The sequence below is a fragment of the Filicampus tigris genome, chromosome 7 (assembly GCF_054856515.1).
Source record: "Filicampus tigris isolate MCC_2025a chromosome 7, RoL_Ftig_1.0, whole genome shotgun sequence".
NCBI lineage: Eukaryota > Metazoa > Chordata > Actinopteri > Syngnathiformes > Syngnathidae > Filicampus > Filicampus tigris.
The window spans coordinates 14178145-14205585 of NC_141223.1; the positions used below are offsets into that span (position 1 = coordinate 14178145).

At 40.1% G+C, this 27441-nt stretch overlaps 1 protein-coding gene and 1 long non-coding RNA gene across 4 annotated transcripts in view; one reads left to right on the plus strand and one right to left on the minus strand.

Moving 5' to 3' along the window:
- nbeab (neurobeachin b) overlaps positions 1-27441 on the minus strand; it is a 266361-nt gene that overhangs the window by 1495 nt on the left and 237425 nt on the right. For 2 of the 3 annotated variants that reach the window (XM_086035115.1, XM_086035114.1), the window contains 9 exons: positions 24919-25071; positions 21855-22022; positions 13445-13534; positions 11933-12110; positions 9747-9818; positions 9497-9652; positions 9040-9210; positions 5565-5666; positions 3662-5109 (listed from right to left, as the gene is read on the minus strand). In XM_086035115.1, the coding sequence (XP_085891241.1) occupies positions 4604-5109; positions 5565-5666; positions 9040-9210; positions 9497-9652; positions 9747-9818; positions 11933-12110; positions 13445-13534; positions 21855-22022; positions 24919-25071 (1596 nt within the window). In that variant the 3' untranslated portion in view covers positions 3662-4603. Of the gene's footprint in view, positions 1-3655; positions 5110-5564; positions 5667-9039; positions 9211-9496; positions 9653-9746; positions 9819-11932; positions 12111-13444; positions 13535-21854; positions 22023-24918; positions 25072-27441 lie in introns of those variants that run through there. The other variant, XM_086035116.1, reaches the window with a different exon arrangement.
- LOC147144859 (uncharacterized) lies at positions 11731-15727 on the plus strand. Its single transcript, XR_015087393.1, has 3 exons — positions 11731-12128; positions 13448-13845; positions 13910-15727. It is a non-coding gene; the product is annotated as an uncharacterized LOC147144859 (long non-coding RNA).

Genomic DNA, 27441 nt, shown 5'->3' on the forward strand with positions numbered 1-27441 from the left:
TTAAAAATACAAAAAAATGAGAATATTTAGAAATATCATTATTTTGTGCACTACAAAGTTTGTGAACCCCAAAGCACCAAGCAATTAGAAAAAAAAAATCATGCCACCTCGGTTTTATTTGCGGAAATGTCTCCCATACTAAAACTGCTACACTTAAAAACCTATTTTCAGGTTGAGAAAAATCATGTAGCTGTCTACATGGCTGAGTGAGTTGTATAAATCATGTAAATTGCACTATTTCCACATGTAGCCCGTCAAATTCTACAGATACAAGTGGATAATGATCCTAACTACACATTAAATCCATTACACTCTTGTCTCTATACATTTGTTATAATGGTAAAGACATTTACAGTAAAATCTTGTGAATAACACGCGCCTGTGTACAACATGCCACCCGTCCCAAAACACCCACACCCACACACACACACACACACAAGCACGTGCACACACACGAATGTGGCTTACTGATACACGACCATACGGAGTAACTACAGGATATGAGCACAGAACATGTACTTACACTGAAAAAATGATAGTTGAATTTACTCAGTTGTATTGCGTCAGGTGGTTGCACAAAATAAAATCATCTGGATCCGGATACATTATTTAAGTAGATATTTAGTCCACTTAAAAAAATCTATCTGGATTGAGATGATTGTATTTCGTGCAACCACTTGAAGAAATAAAATGGAACAAATTCAATTGTATTGCTGTGACCGCAAAGGAATCAGGAAGTGAAATGTCTGCAACAACGTCAGACTCATTATTTTATTATCTAAATGTTATATTAGATACAATTGTAACAGTAGACATTAAATATCATGTTTTAATGTAAGTATAGCTAGGTACTGATAAACGTCTATAAAATATGAAAAATGTTCCGAATTTTGATGAGCCTTTGCACAATACTGGGTACAAATGTGGATTAGAAAAAATTAATTGCATATCAATCACATAAATTAAGGTGGTAGTTCTGAAACTAATAAATTCATATCTCTCTCAGAAATATTTATTCACCAAAACGGCTGCCTCATCCTGGAACTTCAGTGATACGTTTGTAAATTAAGAGGATAAAAAGTTGTAAAATGTCATTAATAAAATTGTTATTATTAATTAGAATTAAATTGCAAACATAACAAAAAAAATGAGTGTGTGTGCATGGATTCCAAATTTGACCCCCCTCCCCCCAAAAAATTCTAGTTATAACTGGAATGTGATAAAGTTATGGGAAACAAATAATAAAGCCTGTAATTCATTTTCATGATCGGAATAAAGTCATAGATATTAGAAAGAGGTAAAAATAAACAAAAAAACATTATAATTGGTTGAATGTAGTCATGGCACTGATTGTCAAAGCTTTGACTGAAAAACAGATGAGGGAGGTCAACGAGGACCCTGGCGCTCAATCAGATCATTGCTTTCTTTTTTGTGTGACTTAGAGTGACACCCGTGCAGCAAAAAGCAGCTGACTTATGGCTGCTGCAACCCCCAAGGGCCTGAAGCAAAACTGGAGCACAATGAACAAGACATGCGGCAGAAATCCCCTTGACAAACACTGCCAGGGGCCACACGAATACGCCACCAACAGTTGGCTTAAAAATTACCCCCTTAGTTAAAAATGAATACTGTACATAAAATATTTTATATTTTATGTATTAATCAATTTTTTAATGCTTTAAATAATTTAATCTCCTAAAATCTCCTAAATGAACACTTTAACATCCCCATATATATATATATATATATATATATATATATATATATATATATATATATATATATATATATATATATATATATATATGTATATATATATATATATATATATATGTATATATATATACGTATATATATATATGTATATATATATACATATATACACATTTTTACACATGAGCCACTGGGCCAAATTCCGCAAAAGAGCAAAGGCCAGCAGATCTGCCAAAGGGAGGGCTGGGCTGCTGTGGGAGTGGTTACAGCAAACTTTAATCATGGCGACTCTCTATTCCCTTTAAATGTGGTATGCTAGCTGCATACTAGAGTCTTGACATGGCAGAAGTCTGCTTGGTGGAGGCTCGTCTGCCAAATTGGCTAAGACGCAGTGAGCCTTGCACTGATACGAGAATCAGGATCTGTGCAGAGGACAAAAATAGAGCCCAAAATTTTATTTTGCCTTCTCAATTGCAGTCAGTTCAATTTGTTAAAACAGCAGCAGCAGGAAACATGCATGTGCCCCCACGTGGCCTTCCCGGACCTGTCCAAACACTTTTTCCCCCCGACTGACTGAATGGAAAGTTTTGAATGGACAAAAAAGCTGCTGTAAAGATGACTTGCTATCTCCCACAAGTCTCCAATTTTTAAAGTGCTCGTACGCTAAGTCAAAGCCAAACTGACAAGCGTGACTTAAACAGGCACCATGGATCTTTTCCCTCAAGCTACAAATTATTTTGAAATCAACAAGCTTATTTATTGTGACACATCTTTAAATACATTACTAAAAAAAAAATGATAATAATAAATAAATAATTGTACCAAAATTATGTTGACAAAGTTGGTGAACATTTGTATAATTTCTACTTTTTTTATCTTAAAGTGGAAGTCAACCCAAACATTTTTTTTTCCAGAATATGTTCTGTGCAGGCCCACTAGTTGAAACAAGGCATTCTGATTAATATTGTGTGGAATATGAGTGAAGCAGCCTAATCCACCCCCTTTTAGCCATGTCATGGGGCGGCCATTTTCTCACTTCTGTCGACTGAAAATGACATCACAAATGCTCAGAGCTCAGATTACGACCAATCATGGCTCAGCTTCAGAAAACAGGTGAGCCGTGATTGGGTGTTCCCTGAGCCCTGTGCAGTTCTGATGTCATTTTCAGTCGACAGAAGTGACAAAATGGCCGCCCCCGGAGATGGCTAAAAATGGGTGGATTAACTCTTATTCCACAAATGCAATATTTATCAGAATGCCTTGTTTCAACTAGTGGGCTTGCATAGAACATATTCTGGAAAAAAATATGTTTGGGTTGACTTCCCCTTTAAAGATGTTAATTTACTGTAACTTATATTTAGATTTGCCTGTCTTTATACAGTAATTGGAAATATACAAATTACATTAACATTACATAAAATTATATTTTTGTGTACTTTTACAACACGTTTCAACGTATACAGTAATGTACTTCGTTAAACTATAATTATATTTAAAATTAAATCTATATATCAAAATGTATTAAAACACTGAGTATTAGCATACATTTTCATGCATCTATAATTGAAACTAAACATTTAAAATTACACTAACTTATATTCATATTTGTATACATTTACATTTAGATTAAAATAATAGAACAACAACCTTTATAACAGAACAGAAATATCTTTTTTGTATTTAGAATTACAATTAAACAAGAATACAGTAGTAATTCTACTTTTACAATGAAACAAAACATATTTTTACATATTATTTTATAGCTAATTTATATTTTAATGATATCTTCCTTTTGTGGCTGATGACGAATTCTGTGTTCTGATTGGAGGTCCTTTGGGGTTTTAAAAACAAACAAACAAACAAACAAACAAACAAACAAACAAACAAACAAACAAACAAACCAACAAACCAACTGGGCATAGTTTGGCAACTTGCGGCTGACCTTTGGTCATGTGACAGGTCCATGGCTCTGATGGCGGCATCGCAGGCTGGGTACACGTAGAGCGGCTTGAGGCTGCACGCCTGCCACACTTGAACCACGCCGTTGTCACCGCCTGTCGCCAGATTGTGACCGTCGCTGCTCAGCATCATGGCCTGCCCCCCCCAAAAAAACATTCATCAAACTAACTTTTGAAACAATAGGTTTATTACTGTGCGTGGAGTTTGCAATTCTCCTATACTTCCGCTTGTAGTTATAATAAACTTGCAATTACAGGTTGTTAACCATTTTACAAAATTCAAAGAAAATAAAGCATACGAGAAGAAAAAGCAAAATAGAAAATATAATAACATTTAATGAGTGAAAAATAAATTAAGGTAACACAAATAAATCTATTAAAAATATCAACAGAATTGAAGCAAAAAAACAAAACATGAAAAATGATATGTAGAGAAAAATAAAAGGAAAAAACTACATGGATCATAAATTGGTAAATTCAAGTAAATAAAAAAGACTGAATATATGAAAAAAATGAATTGAAAAAATACAAAAGTATTTGAACAAAATGAACACAACAACAGAAAAGTAAAAGTAAATAAAGTACTAAAAATGCAAAAATGCATGAAAACAATTTAAAAGGTAAATAAAAAGAACGTTGAAATAAAATGAAAAATAAAATTGTAAAATAATATAAGTTAATAAAAAAAAGACTTACAAATAGTAAAAACTGGACAAGTTAACTGAAAAAAATAAACGAACAAACCAACAAAAAGGAACTTATAAATTAAAAAATAGGTAGTGTGAACTGATGAATGAACAAAATTGCAAAGTGACTAGAAACCAAACAATAATTACAAAAAAATAGCAGAAAAGCATGCTGTAACACAACATGGAAAATGAAATGGCAAAATTGAGTACATTTAAAAAAAGACTGAATAAATGACAAAATGATTAATATATTTGTTTTTTAAAGGTACAAACAGAATGGAACACAGAAGTAAAAATAACTGCATGAAAAACTGAAAATTGAAGACTTACAATGCTTAAATAAAACAAAAATAAATACATGATGAAAACAGAACTTTCATGTGAGATCAACAATGTGTTAAAAAAATAAATGACATACAACAGAAGAATAAAATCAAAATACACTAAACAAAAATCAAACTTAGCATAATTGAATAAGGAAAACGATTCAAAAAAGTACATGAAATAAAAAGCGCTTTTGTTTCGTAGCCACTTTTTGTGCGTCCGCCTGACCCTGGTGCTGTCGCGGAGCTCCATGTGGGCCAGCAGCTTGCCGTTGATGCTGAAGTTGCAGAAGCGCCCGCGCTCGTAGTAGACGATGCAGTGGCCCTCGCTGGACACTGAGATCAGCCGCGGCCGTCGCCAGCTCTCAGGACCCTCCAGCGCCCGCAGCAAGTCGCCGGTGATGGTGTGCACCAGGCACGGACCGTCTGTGAACACACACCCACCGCTTGTGTACACACTGCCCATGTCTTGAGGTATCAGGTGGAGTCCAGCGATGACCGTAAAAGGCCCAAATCTAGTCAGCTCTCCGGTACGGCACTAATATTACACATTCTTCACACAAGATAAAGAATATATGACAGTGTTTCATTGTCTTTGTGTCGCTGCACCGTTTGTTTAATCCGTTGATTAAAGGGTTACATCACCGCTACATGGATACTACCTAAAGTTATCATTAATCTAGCAGATTGAGGCTGTCTTAGATGCAAAAGATGCAATTGTCGTTGTTTCATGTTTCGTTTTAGAGTAAACCTTTTACATATGAATTTATAGAATAAAGTCAACTTCAGCTGTAAACGTCAGATGGGAATAGCCATAAAAAGTTTGAAGTGTAATACTACTTGACAGCATTGTTTTTTGTTTGACGTGTACGCTGGCTGACCTTTGGCCCCGCTGATGACCAGCCCCAGCTCTGCGCAGACCGCCACGCACGCCACTTCCTGGTCGTGGCCCGTGAGGACAGCTCGCGGCGCCGGGTAGTCGCCTGCAACAAGGCACACAGACAGCGCTCAAATGAATATCATGTTCAAGGAAGAACACCATGATGCCCATCGTCTCAGCCATCACAGCAGATAAGGAGCAAGTGCGCTCCCAAGTGGCGCTCAGCGGTACAGTGCAGTTTTTCACCAACACTTATTGAGCTGAAGCATGTCTGACATGAGCAAAAAAAAAAACCTCATGGCACACCACCAAACAAATATGTGGAAAAAAAGGATAGAAATCATGGTGATTTTGTCTCAATTGACCAAAAATGTACTGACTGCCATTTTTCAACTGTCATACAAGCGAAACAATAACTTAAACACTTAAGAATAAGAATGGGCCAATTTAAACTAAAGAAGAAAGCATAAGAGTGTCGGGTGAGGCTTGATTTGAACCATTTATGGAACTTTGTGCTGCATTTTATTTATGAAAAGCATTTTACATATACAGTTTCATTTGAAATGGGGAAAAACAAAGAATAAATGGAAAATATGAAGAATAAGCACATTGAAAAGGTAAAAAAAAAACAATAATAGAAAAATAAACATGTTAATTAATAATAAAAAACACAAGTGCATTGATAAAAATATTAATGATAACAAAAATAGCAAATATTTTTACCAATGAACTGAAACGTTTCGGATTCACAAGATACTTTACAAGAAAATAAATCCTAAAAGAAAACAAAATAATCACACTATGCCCATGAAAACAATTACAATAAAACAAAAAGAAAAATTATATACACAGTGTGTCTTTGTAATAATAAAAATAAGAAAATATGTTTCTGTATGTTCATTTAAGGGGAGTCACATTTTTCAACTTTTTTAGGATTGAATGTAGTCATGGCACTGATTGTCAATCCATTGTAGTTTGTTGCATGTACAGCGTAAATGTTTCACAAACAATTTCCCTCCCCCGATTGTGATTTAATAACTAATTGGTATTGTTTAGTGATTAAAAAAATACAACATAAAAACTAAAAAACGGAAACGACAATCAAGCAGTCTACTGAGAGGGACTGATGTTGTCCTCAACAAACTTTTTCAAACTGATTCAGTTACTGTTGTGGTCGGTTGTCCAAAATAAAAGCAAATATTAGCAAACGTCTTTATTTGGATTCAACAGAAGCGATAATCAGTCTGCTTCTATGTGAAGGACTACCCACATCTGAATAATGACTGGCGAGAGGCTGAAACCAGAAGATTTGGACAATTTCAAGTTTAACAATGGCTCCAAACAATTGCTCAATTATTAAAATACTGTTGCTGTCAATTAACTTGATAGTCTATTAGCTGTCAATTCATTTGGACACCTCAATTAAACATGTTTGATTGTCACATTAAGCTAAAACCACGTGGACCAGTTTTACACATGAACCCAATTAAAAACAAGTCAGATGAACAGCCGTACATGACCACAAAAATCGGGCATATCGAGGTAAAATCGAATCTCTTATCAGATCTTTCTCAAAATCAGATAATGAGCTGTCTGATAAAGCGTCTAAAGACAAGCTAATGCTACTATTTGGGGCTAATCCCTTCAGTCACATGTCTGAGTGACAATCGCAGACTCCCACCCTGCACCCCCAAAGCCCACCTGCCTCCCTCTTGTTGGTCATATCGCCTCCACCGCGGCAGCGGTCCAGTCGGCTGGACTGTGATGGATGTGGTCCCATAGAGACCGTGCAGGACCCTGAGCCGCGCTGTCAGTGCCAGCAGCTGCTCTGAGGATGATGTGGGGTCGGGCGGGGGGGGGGGCGATCTTGTCATGGGGGTTTGGGGGGTTTTGATGAGGACAAGTGTCACAGGAAGCCTCTGGGGAGGTAACAAGGGAGCTGGAGCCGCTCACCTGCCCGACAAAAGATTCAATCTCCCCGCCTCAGTCGCCTTCACCCTTGGGACGAACGCAACTCGCCTGCCCGCCCGCACGGTGGTGGTGTCAGGTGGGGAGCTGATTGAATTTTAATTATCTGACACGTCCAGACAACTTTTGTTATTAACATGACCCCAACTCAGCAAGGGACAAATGTTTAGCTCCATATGAGGGTTTGGCTTTTTTCTTTGGCTTATCTTCATACATATTAAGAGTGAAAAGTGAAAATCTGTCAATAATTAACGCCTACCAAAAGGCTTGTAAGTCCCTATGTACACCACCAGATGGCGCCAAACCAAATTTCTTGCTATTCAACAAGGCGATGACCTCACCAAATGAAGTTCTTCAACTCAGTTTCTGATATTTGCTTTGCAACGAGATGACACCAGATGGCGCCAAAGTTTTATAATTACATCAGACATGGCTTTGGCAAACTTGTGAATGCCAAAGCAAAAATATGAGGAAACTGTAAATAAAACACAAAGTATGATCAAAAATCACTAATATTAATTCCAACTCCCCCTTTTTGGTAAGGTAACTATTTATATAGCACATTTCATACACAAGATAACTCAATGTGCTGATTAAAAAAAATCCAACCTTTATAACCAGAAGAGTTAAGTCATTTAGAAGCAAAATCAAGACATAAAAAGTAGCTTACTAGAATTACCAAAAGAACATACAGCGCAAAAACAAGATTTTGGATAAATTGATTAAAAAAAAAAAACATTAATTAATCATAGGTTTAGGAAATAGTAGACTTGAAGCAGATCTCATCAGCTGGATCGGATTGGCAGATATGTTGCATTTTATGCAAAATTGGTGATGGATTCTGTCATCATTTTCTGATCCGCAAAATAAGACATTAGACACACAATCTGGCCCACTCTCGGGACGTTCTGTGCTGCCCACGTTAACATCCAAAGTTTCTCAGCTGATACAGTCAGACAAAAAAAAAAAATACAATATTTTAAAAGATTTTTTGGCGGGTTGGTGTCCCTCCCATTTTCCATATATTGAATGTTTATCAGTGTTTTGGGGAGATTTTTGGTCGTTTAAATGTTTTCATTTTTTCCCAATGCATTTTAATCAATTATACATGAACTTTGGCTATTCGTGAATCCCCAGCTTGTAGAGAGGGGAGAACCAGGATTTAAAAGCATTCAAACTTGGGGCTGACTTCACTTCTTTTACAAAAGTATCCATAAAAATGAACAGCTTCAGGGTGACTTGATTTAAAAAAAAAAAAAAGGAGCCCCTGTAGTGCACGTGTAAGTTTCATTGTTGAAGAAGACATTTGCACGAGTGCTGAAGATGCTCGGTGAGCAACAGGGGAATTCTCTTTTCCCCGATGAAACGAACACAGCGAGCTCTCCCCGGCTAATTGGGCTCAGCCGAGCCGAAATTCTTAATTAGCCGTCACCGCTTCTGTCAACTTCATCAAATCGAGACTAGAAAGTGTGCAACACAAAGGCCCAAAAACCCACAAAGGCCCTTACTGTTGGTGGGGTTGTCGCCGATGATGTGATGCCTGCCGCTCCAGTACCACAGAAGAAGAGTGGCGTCTCGGGAACCCGACACGATGTAGCAGTCGCCCCCGATGTACGACTCGGAGCGCGCCACACACGTCACCACGTCCCAGTGGCCGAACACGATCTGGGTCAGCTTCCCTGATCGGAACACACAACGGAGTTCTTTGCCGCCGCCAGTCTGGTCGCATTCAAATTGTCTCCTTGAATGCAAGTTGTTAAAATGTATCTGTCATTTCTTTCAAAGTGCTTAGTAGCATCAATTACTCCGAATTTTTCACTACACTCGGCCCCTACTTCTCATGAATATTGCGTAATATATACGTATTACAACACAGCTTTTCAACGGAGAACCAAACAGCAAGTATTGACGGCGTCATGCACGCACGAGCGCGCCCACCTTTCGCACTCCCGCTCTTGCGCCCACCTGTCTCCGAAGAGTACACGCGGAAGCTCTTGTCCCAGAAGCCGCACACCAGGATGTAGCGGTTGTCAGCTGTCACCACGAAGCACTGCGTGCTGATCTGGATGCTTTGGTCCACTAAGTCTGTGATCTGACGCTTGTTGCTCGCAGCGCTGTTGGCTGCGGCGGCAAAAGAGGACACGCGTCAACACAAAACGTTACAAGTGGCGTACGCGTTTGAGAAGCCACGAGCGCGAGTGGAAGAAGAACTCACCGATCAGAGGGTCCATCTCGATTGGGAGATGATGAGCCTGCTCCAGTGAGTATCCGGGTGCTCCTCGGAGGCCTGAAAAACAGTCAAGTTTAGTCAAGTTTGAGTGGTGGGAAGTAAACAAGTACAAACATGTTGTTACTGTGCTTCATTTTTCGGACGTATGCAAACCATTGTTTGGATGATATTTTGCTTTGACTTGAGGGCAAAAATTTGAGATGCAAGCGCCGAGCGGCGGCAGTGAACTCGACTGGCTCACAACAGGCAGCAGTTCGGCACATAGTCAACAATTCTTCAAAAAGCCGGCTTTGACCTGTTTATTGGCGCTCCCGGTTTAGTTTAACATCAAACTAAACAATGCTAAAAAACAATGCTATTTCCCACTAACGGGCTGACGAATAGCATCACTGACGCGGCATTACAGTATAACCATTTCACTAATGCATATTTGAACACAAACGGTGCAGCAATACATGTAGAAAAATAATACTCACAGGCATACGGCATATCCGCCGCAAATAACTGATTTACTGTGTCTTACTCAGTTTTGAAACTCTTCTTCGTGTCCCTGCCTGTATTACACTGCTCGTAGGTGGTCGAGACGCGTACACTAGGAGTGGCAGAATGAAACAAAAAACTTGGCTAAAAGTCTTCAATTCTTTAGATTTGATTTAATCATGTGATTAATGCATTTTTTTATACAGTGAAGTACAAAGTACAATATCAGATTGCTAGTGTCAAGACTGGCAAGGAGGAGGACCCGAAAGCAGGGAGCCAGCAGGCAAAAATGGAGTGCAATCAAAAGTATTTAATTAAAAGTAAACAAAAAGTCAAACAAGGTGCCGGGATAATACTAAAGACCAAAGGATCAAGGATTTGCAAAAGAAAATAAACAAACACTAGGAAAAAGGACTCGGACTAGACAGTGAAAGCAACATTGGCAGGACAAATGAAAATGACAAAGAACTGACAAAGATTGAAAGAAAGCACGGAACTAAGGCATGTCCACACGGAAACGGAGCTGGGGCGGCGTTTAGGGATCCGTCCACTCTGCGGACCGGTTATAAATGTTATCGGTTCAGGCTCCTAAACTGCGCCTCCGCATGAACGGAGTGCTCAAACGGAAAGTAACTTGGGCGGCTACAGTGAAACGCGTTAAACCGAAATCTTATGAAAAACAAATTCAAAACAGTTGTTGTTCTTTGAGGGCTGCAATGGATTAATGTCATATCCATTCAATTCATTAAGCAAATTGGAATAAATTCACCTTGCATCTTAAGGCACTTCTTTTTTAAACAACTTTTTACTTTTGCTCTCTACATTTGTGAAGAAATATCTGCACTTGATCAGCTGTAGAAAAGATTTAAAAATTCTGCTACTGGTCTACAAATTGCTGAATGGTTTAAGTCGTGAAAACACTCTAGAAATGCTGATTAAATATAAACCCCGAAGGGCTCTGAGATCGGCAGACTTGAATCAATTAGTGGAGCTCAGAATTCAAAGCAAACATGGTAACGCAGCATATATAATAAAATGCCAACAATGTACCCTGACTCCGAACGCATCGTGGACAATGTCCGCACGAAATATTGACTTTTCAGGTGGACGGAGGACCGTGAACGCACCGCAGGCAACATCGACAAAGGTTTAATGGTGTTGGACAGAGCACCTTGAGCACATCAGAGGCAATGCATGCACACATGAGTTTTATAGCGAGTGTGGTGCGGACGAAGACTTTTAGGATGAAAGGCCACTCTATCCGCGAAGCAAAATGAATAAAGACATTTATTCCAGGCAGGGATAAAATAAACGTGCGTTGTCGTCAGGCAGGGATAAAATAAATGTGTGTTGTCGTCAGAGCCAAACCACATTTCCTCTAGGCTCAAAATGGCGGCCTGTGGTCTGCAGCTGCCCTCATTAGGGCGCTAGACTCCCTCTCATCGTGTTTTCCACTCTGACAGCTTGGAAGTGTGAGGTGAATGTGCGCTGCGCCGGAGCCGCGGCCTGATTTCCAAGCAAGCATTGCTTTGGCCCCCTGACCCGGAGGTGGCGGCTCCGTTCTCGGGGCGGTGGGGGGGGGGGGGCACTGCGCTTCACACGCCGGCGAGAGGCAACATGTGGAAACACTCTTCACCTGGTCGGGAGACGCCGGCCCAGGCGACGTTTTTATGGACGCGCCCGCCACTCACCGACCGTGTTGTGCCATCGGTTGACGGCGAAGAGGCGGCTGCACGTGACGGTGACCACGGCTGGCACGGCGAGGTGCGGCAGCGTGTTGGCGGCCACGTGCGTCACCGGCGAGTTGGACGGGAACTTCAGCACCATGATGACGTCCTGCTGTAACTGGTCTTTGAACATCAGAGGACTCTGTGAATGGAGGAAGACGTAAGGGAACATGCAATTTAGTTACCATTCAAACTGATCCCAGGTGCCTTGGCATGGCAACATTGCCATGACGACCAGGGCATAGCAAGAGCGTTTAAACAAAGCAAGGGCTCCTGAGTGTTGCAAAGTGTCTATTTTACTAACTAAATTAACCATAATATATACTTTTATAAACAATCTAGTGATTATTTGTTTGAAAAAAACAAAACAAGCAACAGCTCTAGCAACTTCGTGCAGCAGTATTGGGCAATTCTGGAGTCTGCTTCTAGAACAGGAGAGGTTCAGACTACAAATGAAGAGCACTTGCACACAGCCTGCAGTTTGCCCATGAAGATTTGATTGTATTTTTCCTCGTGATATAGTAGTAGTAGTATAGCAGATTTGTACATGCGGTGCATGCAGCGAACATATCGGCAAACATAAATAGCGTTGCGACTCAAATTCAACACCGTGACTGAGCATTCCTGTATGTGCCACGTTATCAGAAGCTAAAACTGTTAGCTAATGTGTTCTGACACTGCAGCTCTGCTTACCTTTTGGGTTGACCATAAAAGAGCTTCCACATCTTGTCTAAAAATGTGTTGTGACTTTGCATTTGACAACTATTAGATAAATAAACTCGCCGTGGCGGAGTGATTATGTTAATTCGCTGAGTTGTGACATCACAATCTGGCAGAACCCAGAACAGCTCGCTCACAGATGCATTTTCTGAAACAGGCAGCTCACAAAATATTTACTTGTGTGTTTCGTTTCACACAGGCAGGGATCCAGTACACAGATGGAAAAAGTGTCATTTGTCGGTTTGGTGATGAAAAGCTGCCTCCATGAGCAAAAATACAATCTATACTTTTACTGTCTTTATTGCGGTTTTGCAGTTAATCTTTGTATTTGTAGACTTTATTTTTTAATTTACTATTTACAATTAATTTAATTATGATATTATTGATAAATAAATACAACATACATACATAATTCATATGTTCAATTTGTGCTGTTTAAACAACTGTTTACCAACATTTGTTTTGATTTACAGTAAGTCAGTTATCGAATACAAATGTTAATTAATTAACCAATTTTTGAAAAAAAAAAAACCCTGCAAAATTAGACAAATATTATAGCACCTTTAATAAATCGGATTAAAGAACAGAGTGGGCCCAATGCGGCCACACTTTGCCCACCCCTGATGTAAAGTGCACGTCACACACTTTTATTAAATTAATTAAATTGTGAGGGAGAAAAAGCACAACATCTCTTTTAAATAGTTCAGCAAAGTTTTGTTTGTCTGTCTCCCCTCCCAGCATGCTTTCTGCTCTCACCAGGTGCATGGCGGAGCTGCGCGGAGGATGTGGCTCGATGAGCAAGTGAGATGGCGTCTGTCCAAAGCTCCGGATCTGCGCCTCTGTGGCCTGCGGGTGGGAAAGAGAGAGAGAAGGAATGGAGAGAGAGAGAGAGAGAGAGAGAGAGAGAGAGAGAGCGAGAGAGAGAGAGAGAAAGAAGATAGAGAAAATGGAAGAGAGAATGAGAGAGAGGGCTGCTGTCACAGTGGATATGCGTCAAAGTGATGGGTCAATGCGCTACTTGACAATGCAAGCAAATCCCAACTCAGCCCTGCCTCACAGTACGGTGGGGGGGGGGCTCTTAGAGGCGGGCAAGTGGGGTGCGCTCCCGGGACCGCCTCCCCATCCTCACCCGCCTCACCCTGCAGAGTCATCCAAGTGTTAGTATGGAAGAGACAGGCCTTTTCCTATTAACATGCTTGGCTTAACCATTCCCATTTGCAGGCACAAGGGGCCCCCGCTTGCGCAAACGCTAACCTGGAGTGACATCCCAGCCAGCCAGGCCGGCCACTGCGCTGTTTCATGCTATTGTGCGGGAGACAAAGGAGAGGCTGCGTGCGTGGGCACACCAACAGAGAACATGTTTACAGACACTTTTTTTTTTTTTTTTAGAGAGGCAAGCAAAAGGACATGAGGAGTGTTTCAAAGGTGGATGCTTCTCACTTGCAATGAAATTTTTTTTTGAAGAATGCATGCACACACACACACACACACACAAACACACACGACTAGAATGGCAATCATTAAAGCACAGACCTCCACCAATACTAAAGTAACCACCTAAAAAGATCCACTCTCTACGTCGGACTTTGAGCTAAAGCATCAAGGCCAATGCAACACAACAAGAATCCAGCCTGAATAATTTTTGGGGCATTCAAGGCAACTCTGGTTTTCATTTTGGTTAAAGGGGAAGTCAACCAAACCATATTTTTTTCCAGAATACTTTATGTTCTGTACAGGCCCACTAGTTGAGACAAGGCATTCTGATTAATACTGCATTGCGTTTGTGGAATATGAGTTAAGCAGCAAAATCCACCCCTTTTTAGCCATCTCAGGGGGCGGCCATTTTGTCACTTCTGTCGACTGAAAATGACATCACTTCTGCTCAGGGCTCAGGTAATGACTACATGCCACAAGATTTTTGACATCATCCGTCTTTTGCAGAAAAACTCACACATTGTCAGACCATAGCCTTGTCTAATAGATTATTACAAGCAATTATAAACAATATTAGGGAGGGCCTGAATTACTTTTTAGCAATTCACGGCAGGGCTTGGTCCCTCGAAGTTTACTGTATTCCCATTGTTTCTAACATAAATGAACAAAGCCTCCAGTGTGATTCAAGGTTATTGAAGTTAATGAAAACTACCGCAATAACTAAACTAAAATTGAAAAAATACATTTTTTGTTCATGAAATAACATAAAAAGGACGTTTGCACAACCAACTAAAAGTAACTAAAATCATAACGAAAATGATCTTTGTTTTCATTTTCATCTTTAAATCAAACAAGAGCTTTGTGGATTCATTTTTTATGTATTTCAGTACTGCAGCACATCGGTCACTTGTTTGAGAATTGTACTTGCTTACTAACTCTATTACACAACACTTAGTGACCTTTTTAATGTTGAAGTGTATTCATCAATGCAGTCAACAAATACTTTCCATGTTAAAAAAAAACTAAAACTAAAACAAATTTTTAAAAAAACAAAGCATTTTTGAAAAAAAATAAAAACTATGGGAATAAAAACTAAAAAACTTTCTCTACAAACAAAAAATACCTGTAATTAAAAGACAAAAGTCAAACCAAAATAAAAACCAACTATAATAAAAAAATCCCAAACCATTATAACCTTGGTGTGGTTTGTGACAACTTTCGAGGTTAATATTTTGTGTAATCCAACATGTGTGAAACCATCCAATCCTCGTTGGAGGCAAATCGAAGATTTGTGTGGCTGTCATTGATGTTGATGGACGCGACTGGCGCCTGTTCCTCCATCAGGAAAGCGTGCGCAGACGTCCGTCACGGCGGGGTGTCGAGCCCTCCTTTTGCATGGGGGCTGTACACACCACTTAAAATCACACACAGCCAATGGGCAGCACATGCCAGGGCCGCGCACGCCGCACGGGACGTTCCGAGGTGATTCTGGATGAGGACAGGCCACCTGCGAATACCCCCCGTGCTCTTCCCCCCACCCCCAAAACAACTTCCTCTAGCCCTGCAGTCACTTCCAATCTGGCACAACGCTGCTGTCTACGCTGTCTCACTGCAATGAAAAGTTTCACGCAAGTTGTTGCTGAGCACATTTGGGCAAATAAATATTGGTAGGATAGACGATCTACGTGCTTGCTTTGTATTTTTTAAATGTTTGATTTAGTGCTACCTCCACTTGAGTACATCAATTTAACAGAGACAACATGTACTTTAATATCACAGTGACAAGGTAGCACGTGCAAACATGAAACTAAACACATTTGCTTGATTGATTTATGACTACATGACGCAATGTGACGGTATGTAAATAGAGTGGCACTTCAACGTGGAAGATTCAGAGACTTTATTGTGCGAGGCAGGAAATGTAGCCTCTGTTATTATTGACTAACTCATCTACTTGTGTTTTTGTGTCTGGGCCAAAGCCCAAATGAATATTGTTTTGACGCAGTCTTCATTGACAGAGAAAATGGTGGCGGCCCACTGAAATGCACTTTTTGCACAACGGTAAAGGCAAAAGTGCATAATAGTAAAGACAAATAGCTTTGTAAAAATCGAGTAAGTTGCACAAGTTCCATGTGTAGCCCTTTAAAATCTGAAGATAAAAATGCACGACTTATCAAACCCATTAAACATTTGTCTTTATATAATCGGAATAATGGTAAAGGCATGCACTAGTTGAGACACTTTCACAAATTCATTCATGTCTCAGAAATGACACCGTTTCTTTTTCTGTCTGCTGTTATGTGAACGCAAAATGGCTGCCTCATCCTGGCATTTCAGCTCTCAGATCCCTGTGGTGTATTGCAACAACATAATGAGGATCGAAAAAGTCCCGTTAACCGTAAGGACAGCTTCAGTGAAAAATAAAACTGACCATTTGTAAAAGAACTAAAAAAGGAATTCTGAAGACACTAAGATGTATTTTTAGTTTGTTTTCATGGAAAAAGCACATTAAGAAATAGGATAACAATCATATACATTCAAAATAGAATGAGCATTTTAGAAAACAAGGTGCAAATCACAAAACTTAATTTGTGACACATAACGGTAAATACAGATTGGCATTAACGGTTTGAAAAACATTACTTTGGATTTTTTTTTATTCTTAAAAACAATTATTACCATTTTAAAGGTAACAACTGCCAATAATTCAAAAACGCACATCAGAAAAAATAATTGACTTTTCAGTGGGACATGTCTTTACCGTTAATTATGGAATTATATGAAAACGACCCATACATACAGCAGATCATTTCTTGCAAATAATTTGGTGCAGCGTGGATCTGAGTTTGAGAAGCACTGCTGTAGTGCTCTCGCATGTCTGTCAGACAGAAAGAGGACGCGCCCTCTGCTTGACCCGCTAAGCAGCGTGGGATCGCTATGCGTCACGACACCTGAAGCCGACAACAGGCCGGGAAGAATGACGGGAAAGACAGACACGCACACGAATGCTATATAAGCAAGGCCAACTACTCTCCTGAGCTTTAGCAGCATAAACATACAGAAACTAAATACAGGGTGTCCCCAAAAATGTACGCACACTTTGACTGGCCGTTACTAATATCTAGGGGTTCCTTGAAATAATTACAGTATAAGTGACCCAATTCAGGATTTTTTCTTAGACTCTCAAGCCTTTTTGGCTAAACAGTAAATAGGCCAAGTCTGTTCTTGTTTAAGGATTTATTGTAACCCTCAGCTATCGGTCCTGAAGGCATCTGGAGAATGACAGCTGTATTTTGACCATGCATGGAACCTGTGTCCACTACACAACATTTGGAGAACATATCCATTTGCCACATTTCACCCCCAAATATTGCAATTTGATATGCAATTTTAAATCTTTCTAAAATTTTACAATTCTGCTGTTTGTTTTGTCAAAAACATATGGAAATTATATGACAACAAACAATACGATACAGCAATCTCCCTGTTCATCACACGTGAGTTATGCTCCTAATCCAGTGAAGACGTAAAAATCCATGATGCGCACCAAGCAAACGCAGAAAAAAAATTGCCCTTGACATTAGCTTCACATATTGATACGAAATTGGCTGGACATGTCGATCACACCAGGACACAAGGAAAAGTATTAATCACCCATAGACAATAATGAACGGCAAGCTGCCCATTTTGGTTTGTTGCAGGCATTTTGAGCAAATTAAGGGTGGCTCGTACTTTGACCAACTCTGAGTAGAGAGTTCATCCAAATGAGCCCTAATTAGATGCTGGCATCCTAGACAGAGGGACTCTGCTAAACTGCTATGCCTTCAAACGGTACGGAGCAATGGCGTCAAAGTTTGATGATCATGAGAAAGGTGGGTGCGAGGGCCCCATTCATCCCCACATTATTATTTTTTTAATCAACAAATCACCTTTATAGGAGCCTGTACATATAGGAAAACTCACTATATTAGCAAATATCTATCAATGGTGGACATGTATGTATTTTAGGTAGGGCTGTGCACAAACGTGTGGCTTCTGACACCGTCCTAGCACAAAGGAGCTTGAAAACTCGGACACTAGAGCAGAGGGATGAACGCGCCCAAGTTAGCTTTGCGCTAGCTAGCTAACTGGTACGACAGAATGCGTATGGATTTAAAACTTTACAAAAAAACAACATCCCGGGTTCTCCCATTAGACAGGGTACGGCGAGGGATGCTCTGGAGGTAAAAGTTAAGGTAAAGTTATTTCAAACTAACAAGGAAAACCTTTAAGTGGGTTGATGCTATGCTGCGTCAAAACTCCCGAGTACACTAAAAACACTTTTTCAAATAAGAGAATGGAAAGCGCTTTGGACGACGAATGGTACCTGAAGCGCAATAATAGTGCATTCTTTTTATCCTTTTGATTTGATTTGTTGAACTGTGTTTTTCTGGAAAAATACAATGAGGAACCCATTCGAGTGGATTCGGAATTTGCTCGTTAATGTTGTCACGACAAATAAATAGGGATTTGGTGTATGAGTCCAACCTCTAAATGTAGGTGTTTGCAATACACACTACCCCAAAAGTTGCTCCACAGTGCTCCCTGGAAAGTCAGAAAAATTAGCCCCCGACATCTGTTTCACTTACTGACACGAAATTTGGAGGACATGTCTATAACAGTACACATGAAAAATCTGTAGGACCTATGGATGATAAAGAAGAGGAAGAAGCAATTTTCCGGCAAATTCCAGAGCAATTTGAAGCAGAAAACAGACAGACGTCTGACTTTACAGGTAGACTGAGAAACTTTTTAGCCTACAACATTTCATGTGGATGGACCATGACACCAACATTTGATGATTTCACAAACACCACAATATTCATCATGCTCGACTAACTTGTAAGTGATATCTGACTCCCTTTAAAGATATTTAAAGATTTAAAAATCTTTAAAGGTCAGGTGATGAGACACTTTTCAATATGACCTTCCATGTCTAGTACCACTCAAGCTTTGTTGTCTTTGTCAACTCGTAAGCAGTGAAGGATAGCGGGCATGAAGGGAAGTGTAAGTACGGTAGGGAGGGAGGGGGCTACGTGACAAGGAATAAAGTCCCACTGATGATTAATTTGTCCGCCTCGTCCCGAGTGACGCCACATGGTCGGAAAAAAAGGGGCCGAGCTGTCATGTTTTTTTGCAAGGACGAGGCGTGCCCCCCTCCAGCAGGGGGCCCCCACCTGACACGTGGCCGACGCTCGTATTTCCTGACATGCTGACGTTGTTGTGACTATCGCCGTTTATGCAATTCGTCAGCTGTCAGTGGGCCACAGATGAATCAATATCGCCTTTTTCCAACACTGCAGCAGGTCCGCACGTGACATTTCGAGGGCTCCTTTCCATGCGCCGCCTCTTCGCACTCAAATCAGGCCTACTCACAGACTGGCGGAGAAAGTAAATAGTATCACACGGGATTACATTTAGCATTTTATTAATGTGGGACATTATGGAGCCTATTTCATGAGAATTTAGGAGGACTTTTTTATGATTAAAAATGCATTCGAAATTATTCATAAACCAGTGGCTTGAGAAAAATGCGGCGAAAAAAAACCACATTTATTGAACAACCCATAAACCGATTGTAGTGTGAGTGTTCGTTAAGTTTAGCTTTTTACGACATGATTGAACTTGTTAGGAATTTGAAAGTTTGAAATAAGAGTAAAACATACAGGCAAAATATGACAAGATTTGCGAAGCTAAGATAAGATATAAGATACTAGGTGCAATTAAGACACACTGCATGTAAGACATTTTTCTTTATTGTAGGACATTCATCCTCCCATGTTTATGCCTCCAAACACACAACTTTGACAAAATGTTGGAACGTGTTGTGAAATTCACAAGATAATGATCAGAAATGTGCACCGACCTGTAAATATTTTTTAATTACACCCTCATGATAATAGTAAAAGAAAATAATCCACCTCCCTACAAAACAATAGTCTTGTATATTTGAACGTTGGCATGAGCAAACATGAGCTCATTTTCTTTTCGTAAACAGGGGGCGTGCTTCTAGAGTGAGAAACATAATTCTTAATTGGTGTTAAAAGGATTTCAAATAGACGGTTGCAATTAGCTGACTCGCCCTCGAAAACACAACGTGGATCTCGACACAATTAGACACTGCACTGTCAACATTCATAGTAATGCAACTGGCAGCTACACAGAATAAGAACCTCCCGACGCACCCCCCCCCCCCCAAAAAAATGGCTCTTGGATCAAGCAAATCTTGGCGCCATACATTTGCATAATGGTCACTTGATAAATAAAGGCGCGGCTGGAAGTGACAGTATATAAATGACTTGTTTTGCAGACAGCAGATGGCGGATATCACAGGAAAAGACACTTGTCCCGGAAAAGACCCACAATGCACGGCAGCTGCTGCCACTGCCGCAATTAAGCTATTCACAAGTGGCACGCCGCAGCTCATAGATATTCAATTAATGCGTTGAGAACAAGGAGATGCACCCGCTCGGCTATTGACGGGCTGACCTCTGGCCATTGATCACAGGATCACTCACACACTCATTGATACCGTTGAAAGTGGAGGCCTAAAATCAACTGGGGAAGCGTTTGATGATGACTCATTGCTTTGTGGCTCCCAAACGCCACTGACAGACAAGATGAGCGCATGTCAGGTCAGGAAGTTATTTCGGCCGTGAGTAAACGAGTGAGGGAGGGAGCGGCTCAGTCACCATGGAGACCAGTGTACAGTATCATCATCTGACGTTGTTAAAGATTAAGTGCAAATGTAGTGGACTAAAAATTAGAGACAATTGAGCCAGACTGAACAGATACTGTACTGAATTAATATTTTTTTAAGGCACAGTAACATGCTGCACAGTCAGAACGTTTAATTCAGTGATTCTTTCATGGACCACTAGAGGGAGCCCATGTACTGCCACGTACCAAATTGAATAAGGGAATTTGCCAATCATGATATCCACTGTCAAGCAGTGTTAAAATAGCTTTGGATTTTCACTATAGTTTTTTTTCCCCCATTTTGACTTTTGTTTTTTTTATTTTTATTAGTTTTTAGTTTGGTAGTTTTTATTTTTTCAAAAATGCTTAATTTTAGTTTTGCTTTTGTTAGTTTTAGTCTTCGTTTTTTTGGTGTTTTTTTTTTTTTTTTTAACTATGTATTGTCATTGTCCTGGAAAACCAAATGCCCAAATATGGTCAAATTCATCTTTTTCTCCAACAAATCGATTCTAATGGTCCATCCCCAATTTGACAGTTATTTTTATGCAATATTAACTGATTTAAAGTGGTGAAAATAGCTTGAGAGCAAATACATTGCCACTCTTGAACACAACTATTGTCTAAAAAGTGTTGCAAAACTCGGTCTATTTCCTTGTTCTGCGGTATGTGTGTCAAGTGGGGCTTAAAGAATGAGTTTGGAAAGATGATGTAGGCTGATGTAGGTGTTTGCTTTTGTGACGTATTAAAAGGCTTTTTGCACGGCGGTGGCTCAGTATGACTAGCCATGTTTGTGGTATTTTAATCAACGACAGCAATAATAAATTTGTGTTTTTTTTTTTAAGGATATTAAATTAGCGATTTAATAGATTTTTGGGGTGGAGTTGTGGTTCGTTAACTTTAATAACCTTGCTGTATATACGTGTGTGTGTGTGTGGTAGGTGGGGGTGTCCGTGGGTGTGCATGCGTGGGTGTGTGTTTGTGTGAACATGTTTACCTCTCTGGTCAAAGGGTCTGCGATGGCGTCCAGGTTGATGCTGCCCTCGTAGGTCAGGTAGTGAAAGACGTTGAGGGCGCGCACCGCTTCGGGCCCGCGCTGCTTGTAGCCGAAAACGAGGTCAATCCACTGATGCAGCTGACACGACACAAATTCGCTCTCCAGTGCCTGCCCAGCAAGCGCAGGGGGGCCAATTAGAGATGAAGCGCACACTCACACACACGCACACACAAAGAGATGACACGCGTTGTCCGTTCGCATTCGGAAGCACTCGGATGTAGAGATGACCTCACAGGACCTTGCAACAACAGCAAAATGCGTGGGACAAAGCATTAGGTACACCCATCTAACAAGAGTCCATACGACGGCCGCGGAAAAAAATAGAGAGTCCAGAATAGAACTGATGGCATGCAGTGACGTTCAGATCTTCAGACCAAACCAAACCAAGTTTGGATCAACAACATAGAAAAAAGAACTCCTTAAATTTTCCTGAATTTTGTCATTCAGATTCATGTGCACCCAACAAAGAGGAAAAAAAAAACCCAACATTTTTTCAATTGTACAGTTATGATGCCCAATTTCAAGATTTTTAGGGTATTTTTCAAATGCCAACACAAAGATGTAAAAGAAAACAAACCTGAATTGTACACATCTATAAGTAACATTTGGATTAAGATTAATGCATTCTTCCCTGAAAAATAAAGGTGCGGTAAAATATTTGACTTTAAAAAAAAGTCCTCACAAAGAGGTTAAAAAAAAACCTAATATATATTAAGGAAAATAACTGGATAGTTTGTATTATATTTGGAAATTTGTTTTCAAATTTCTGTATTGTTCACTGAAAAATTACGGACATGCACTCAAAGATTAAAAAAAACCAATTATGGACATGATATTAAGTAGTTTTAAATAATTTACGCTTTACTTACTGAGAAAAAAAATATTTTGCATCCTATATTATTAGTGCAACTCATTGGATTAAGTGGATCATGTAATTAGTGTTATAAACTTTGAGTGCCAAATTAAAGACTGTTAAAACAGAATAATAGAAGCAATATCACCACTGTATTGTGTCATGCTGTAATCAGGCTCATGTACCATCTTGCGGTTCTCTGCACACTTGAAACCACCAACTCATCATTTTGGGGAGAAAAATGGCTCCGATGCTAACTGGCATCCAATTTAGTGTAAAACGAGCCTGATAAACGACCTGCGAGGGAGTATTTCTCCACAGTGTCTTTCATTGTGCGTGCATGTGTAAGCAGAGAGCGAAGATAAGACAGCGGGCCGGCAGGCTGATGAATGCTACTGTATGCCGCACAATACGAGTGTTGGCGGAAGCGTTGCGGAGAGCAAGGAAAAACAGCCATTAGCAACAAAGGCTGCACTCACACACACACTCACTCACGCAGGCACAGTTTGCCACAGGGCATGTCACCACAATTGGAAGTGGCACATGCAAAGATGGAAAGTGGGAGGAAGTGGGGGGGGGGGGGGGGGGGGAGAAAGGGTAGGGAGGAAGGTGGGGGTGCAGAGCCAAATGAAATCATAAAGGAGGCGAGAGTGCTGCAGACTAGAACAAAAGAAGACCCAGAAAATGGCGTCAGAGAAAAGATGGCAATTGCGTTCTGCACAGTCGGCATCACATCACATGTTGTGGAATTCAAGCGTCCGACTTCACAGCCTGAGGGCCGGCTGACTACAGAAAGGTCACCTCTGTAAGAGCAGCCCGGCTGTGTCACTCAGGCTGAAAAGGTCAAGCGTGTTCTGGCCGTGTTCTGTAATCCAGCCCCGAAAAAGAAAAACTCCAAAAAGGCCGGCGAAAAGGATAGAAAATCCATTCATCCAGTTTTATTTTCATTAAGTCAAGTCTCTTCTTTCACAATAGCACTCGTACAAGCCATGCCTTCATTACATCTCGGCTGTCATGCACTTTAGTTTGTATATTATTTTGGAGTCAGCCAGTCCTCCATCAAGTGTCTCCAGTTGGTCCAAAATGCTGCTGCTCGCCTCCTAACTGCAGCTCATAGGAGGGAGCACGTAAGTCCAATTCTGGCCTCCCTGTACATTTTTTAGCTAATTTTATTTGTCTTTAATTCCTGAAATGGTCTCTCTCCACCTAACCTCGCTGAGCTCATCCAACTGTACGCGGCTGCCTGGTACCTCAGAACTGTGGACCAGACCCTTTGTGTCACGGACTAAGCGGAACCTCAGAGGAGGTTGAGTTTTTTTACGTCGCCGGTCCCTCCCTTTGGAATGAGCCTCTGTTAATTGTTAGGTAAGCCCCTTATCTGTCCAACTTTCCCAATCCCAGCTGACTTTTTGGGCTTTATTTTTGTCAAAGGCGCATGCGGAAAATATGGTTTGATTTATGTAGACGCGCAAGGCTCTCTGTGTTTTGGCTTTTGCCAATTTGACTGTTCGAGGGTAACGAGGGTGTGTCCTTCAAGTTCTGCCTGACAGAATAAAAATTTGGTGGAAGAAAAGCGATCAAAGGTTTGGCCTGCTCGGACTACGCCTAAGTCGTAGCGCAGCTGGTCCACCGTGATTTTGGTGAATTTGATCAGGGCACAGACAGAAAGATTCCGAGTTCCGTGGAGATGTGCTTGGATCTCAGCGTATTTCATTCATACATACGACAACGGTCAAACGCTCTGAATTACTGTAGAAATCTGTATGCTGAAAACTGAATGGATTATAAAAAAAATATTATTCTTAGTTAAATTTTTAAATCATCCCACTGGCCGGCACACAAACGATAAATAAGGTCCGCAGACATATTTAAGTCACCAGCGGTTATCACGTGCATCTAATACGATACATTTATGAAAACATACACTGCATAAAATGCAAAAATAAAAAAGCTATGGTCATTAATGTGGCAGATTTACTAAAACATATAGTGACTGTATTGTACAAAATGCATTGTTTTTCACAAATTAACTAAAGAATATGGTGAATTTATGAAAATTCTGTGACAAAAAACAGTGACTGTATACTATAGAAATAAATATAAGAATAAATATCTCTGAAAAGAATAACCCGCAATCTGTCTGATCCTCACCATTCTATTGATCCTCACAAAGTCTTCGGGGGTCTTGGCCCAGGCCGGCAAGTCGACGTCGTCCACCATAGCACGGTCCTCCCGCATTCCCAGATGGTAGCCGTTGGCGTTGACCAACATCTCCGGCAGGTAGAAGAACTCCGGGATTAGCTCCTGTGGGTCGGACCAGGACACATCTTGTCACAGTGGACTCTTCTGACCATTATTTAGTATGAGTATTTTTTGTCTTTGTTTGTTTCCTTTTTTAAAATTTATTACTAAGCCCCAAATCATTGAAATTCTGACCAATTAAAGTGTTTACACTGTATGTAGCATGTGTCTGCCATGTGCAGTGTTAATGTTCAAACCGTGCATAATGTTAAAGTGGCTTACAATCATACTGCATTAAATATTGTCGCTGTTTAGCAGAAACATCCTTTGTTCAAAGTTCGTGATTTTCTTTTTTTTTTTTTCAGAAATATGTTCTATTAGTCAGTTCCCACTGTGCTCTGTCATTTTTTAAAAAATCAACCAATCTAAATAAAGTGTTGGAACTAGCTTGCGCTCTCTAAAGATATAATATTTAATTAATTCCAAAAGAAATACTGTATACCGTTTTAAAAAATAATCCAGTGGAGGAGGAGTGTCAGAGTCTAAAGAAATCTCCAATTAAAGTTGCTTCATTACTTGTCACCGTTGGCAACACTGAGTAGCCCTCGCTGTTTCACAATGCCCCCCACCCCCCTTGGTTGTCATGATAACACCAGCTGTACTGCAACGGCACTCTGAGACACTGTATACATTTAACATGCAGTCAATATTTGGTTTAATAATTGAATAATCGGTCAAAATTGTGATTTCTGAAATATTTGGAATAACCCATTTACATGTGGGTGTCGGATAGAGTTACTCCCGCATTTGAATAATCCGATTTAAGCGGTGACGCACGGATGACATGATGCAAATAGAAATCATTTCCGCTTGTTACTTGCTACCATCAATAAAACACATTATATTCAAGTCGTACTTACTCTAGCTTTCGTCACGTTTTGTTTATCACTAATTGTGTATTTCCGGTGGGTTGTGCGCCAAACACCGCGCAACAAGCCTTCCTGTACTACAAAGACCAAGATTCCTTGCCGTTGAGTATGCGCAGAGAGTGCCCTGCAAACGGGGTATTCCAATTGGTGTATACATGCGTGCATGTTCGGGTTAGAAAAGGAGTAACCCAGGCATGACATTCGGAATTTTCAAAATTCAAATAAGGGCATGTTCAGGATTGTGCGTAATTACATGGCTTTTAAAAACCCGAATGCCTGCCAGTATTCGGGTTTTAAAATTTTAAAATATTTCGGGTTATTGACTGCATATAAATGTAGTGACTGTAATTAGAGTGTTACAAGTGGATGTTAACTGTGTTCTTTTTTTTCTAATCCTTTGTGGATTTTTCACTTAAGATAACTTGTATGATGTCACTTAAGATAACTTGTATGATGTCACTTGTTTGAAATTGTGAAAAAAAAAAATATATAGTCTGTGGGTCCATCCCCCCATGAAAATACAACAAACATTGATTTCCCACATGAATTGCTTATTGCAATTTTGTTAATTTCGGACACTTTTGGATAATTATGCTCTGGTTCAAACTGACCCAGAAACATATTTACTGTGCCTGAGAAAGAGAACAGAAAACAAACAGCAGCAGAAGAAGCAGAAGCACAAGATGAAGAAGAAGAAGATGAAGTAGAAAGAGAAGAAGAAGAAGCAGAAGAAAAAAAAAAAAAGCCCCAGCGACAGGAAGGTGAAAGGTAACACAAACACGGCAAACAGCAGGGTGTGAAAAGTGAGAGGTGATTTTTTTTTTCTTTTTTTTTTTCTTCACACTTATCATGACACACTGAAGTGCTAGCGTGTTAAATTGAAGTGGAAGTGAGTCATTGTTGTTAGATGTGGCCGTGGAAGAAGCAGGCACCAGCTGCTGGAATTCTGCGCATCTAAATATGACATCTTGATCGATTGACATAAAATGAGCTACCATCCCTTTAAGAAAAGGTGTGACTGGTATTTCCCGTTTGCGGTTGAGGCCATCCGTGAGACGGCGAGCCAAACGTTGACGCAGTGAGGCGACTGCACACTGGGAATGTTCATGTTCTGTGTGTTCGTGTGAGCTAAAAGAATAGGGACCGCTAACGGCTACAAGGAGTGTAAATAACTACGTTTCAACAGGAACTTGCTGACTTGGTTATCAAAAATGTTTTGGTGGGGCTTGTTCTTCCACACCAAACTCATCCAAGCATGCCTTCATGCAAACTTTCCTGTCCCAGACTTGAAATCTTAATTTGAAATTGTAACCTAAAAAGATCATTTTCAACCCAATCCAAGGTTTGAAATCATCTCAAACCCCAATTTAAAATCCCAACCAAGTCTTGGCTTTGAATTTGTAACTACCATTTGAAGCCCTAATGCGAACCCCAATTTGAATTATTAGCCCTAATTTACTTCAAACCTTAATCCTACATTTGAATCCCTAATTCCTGATTGAAA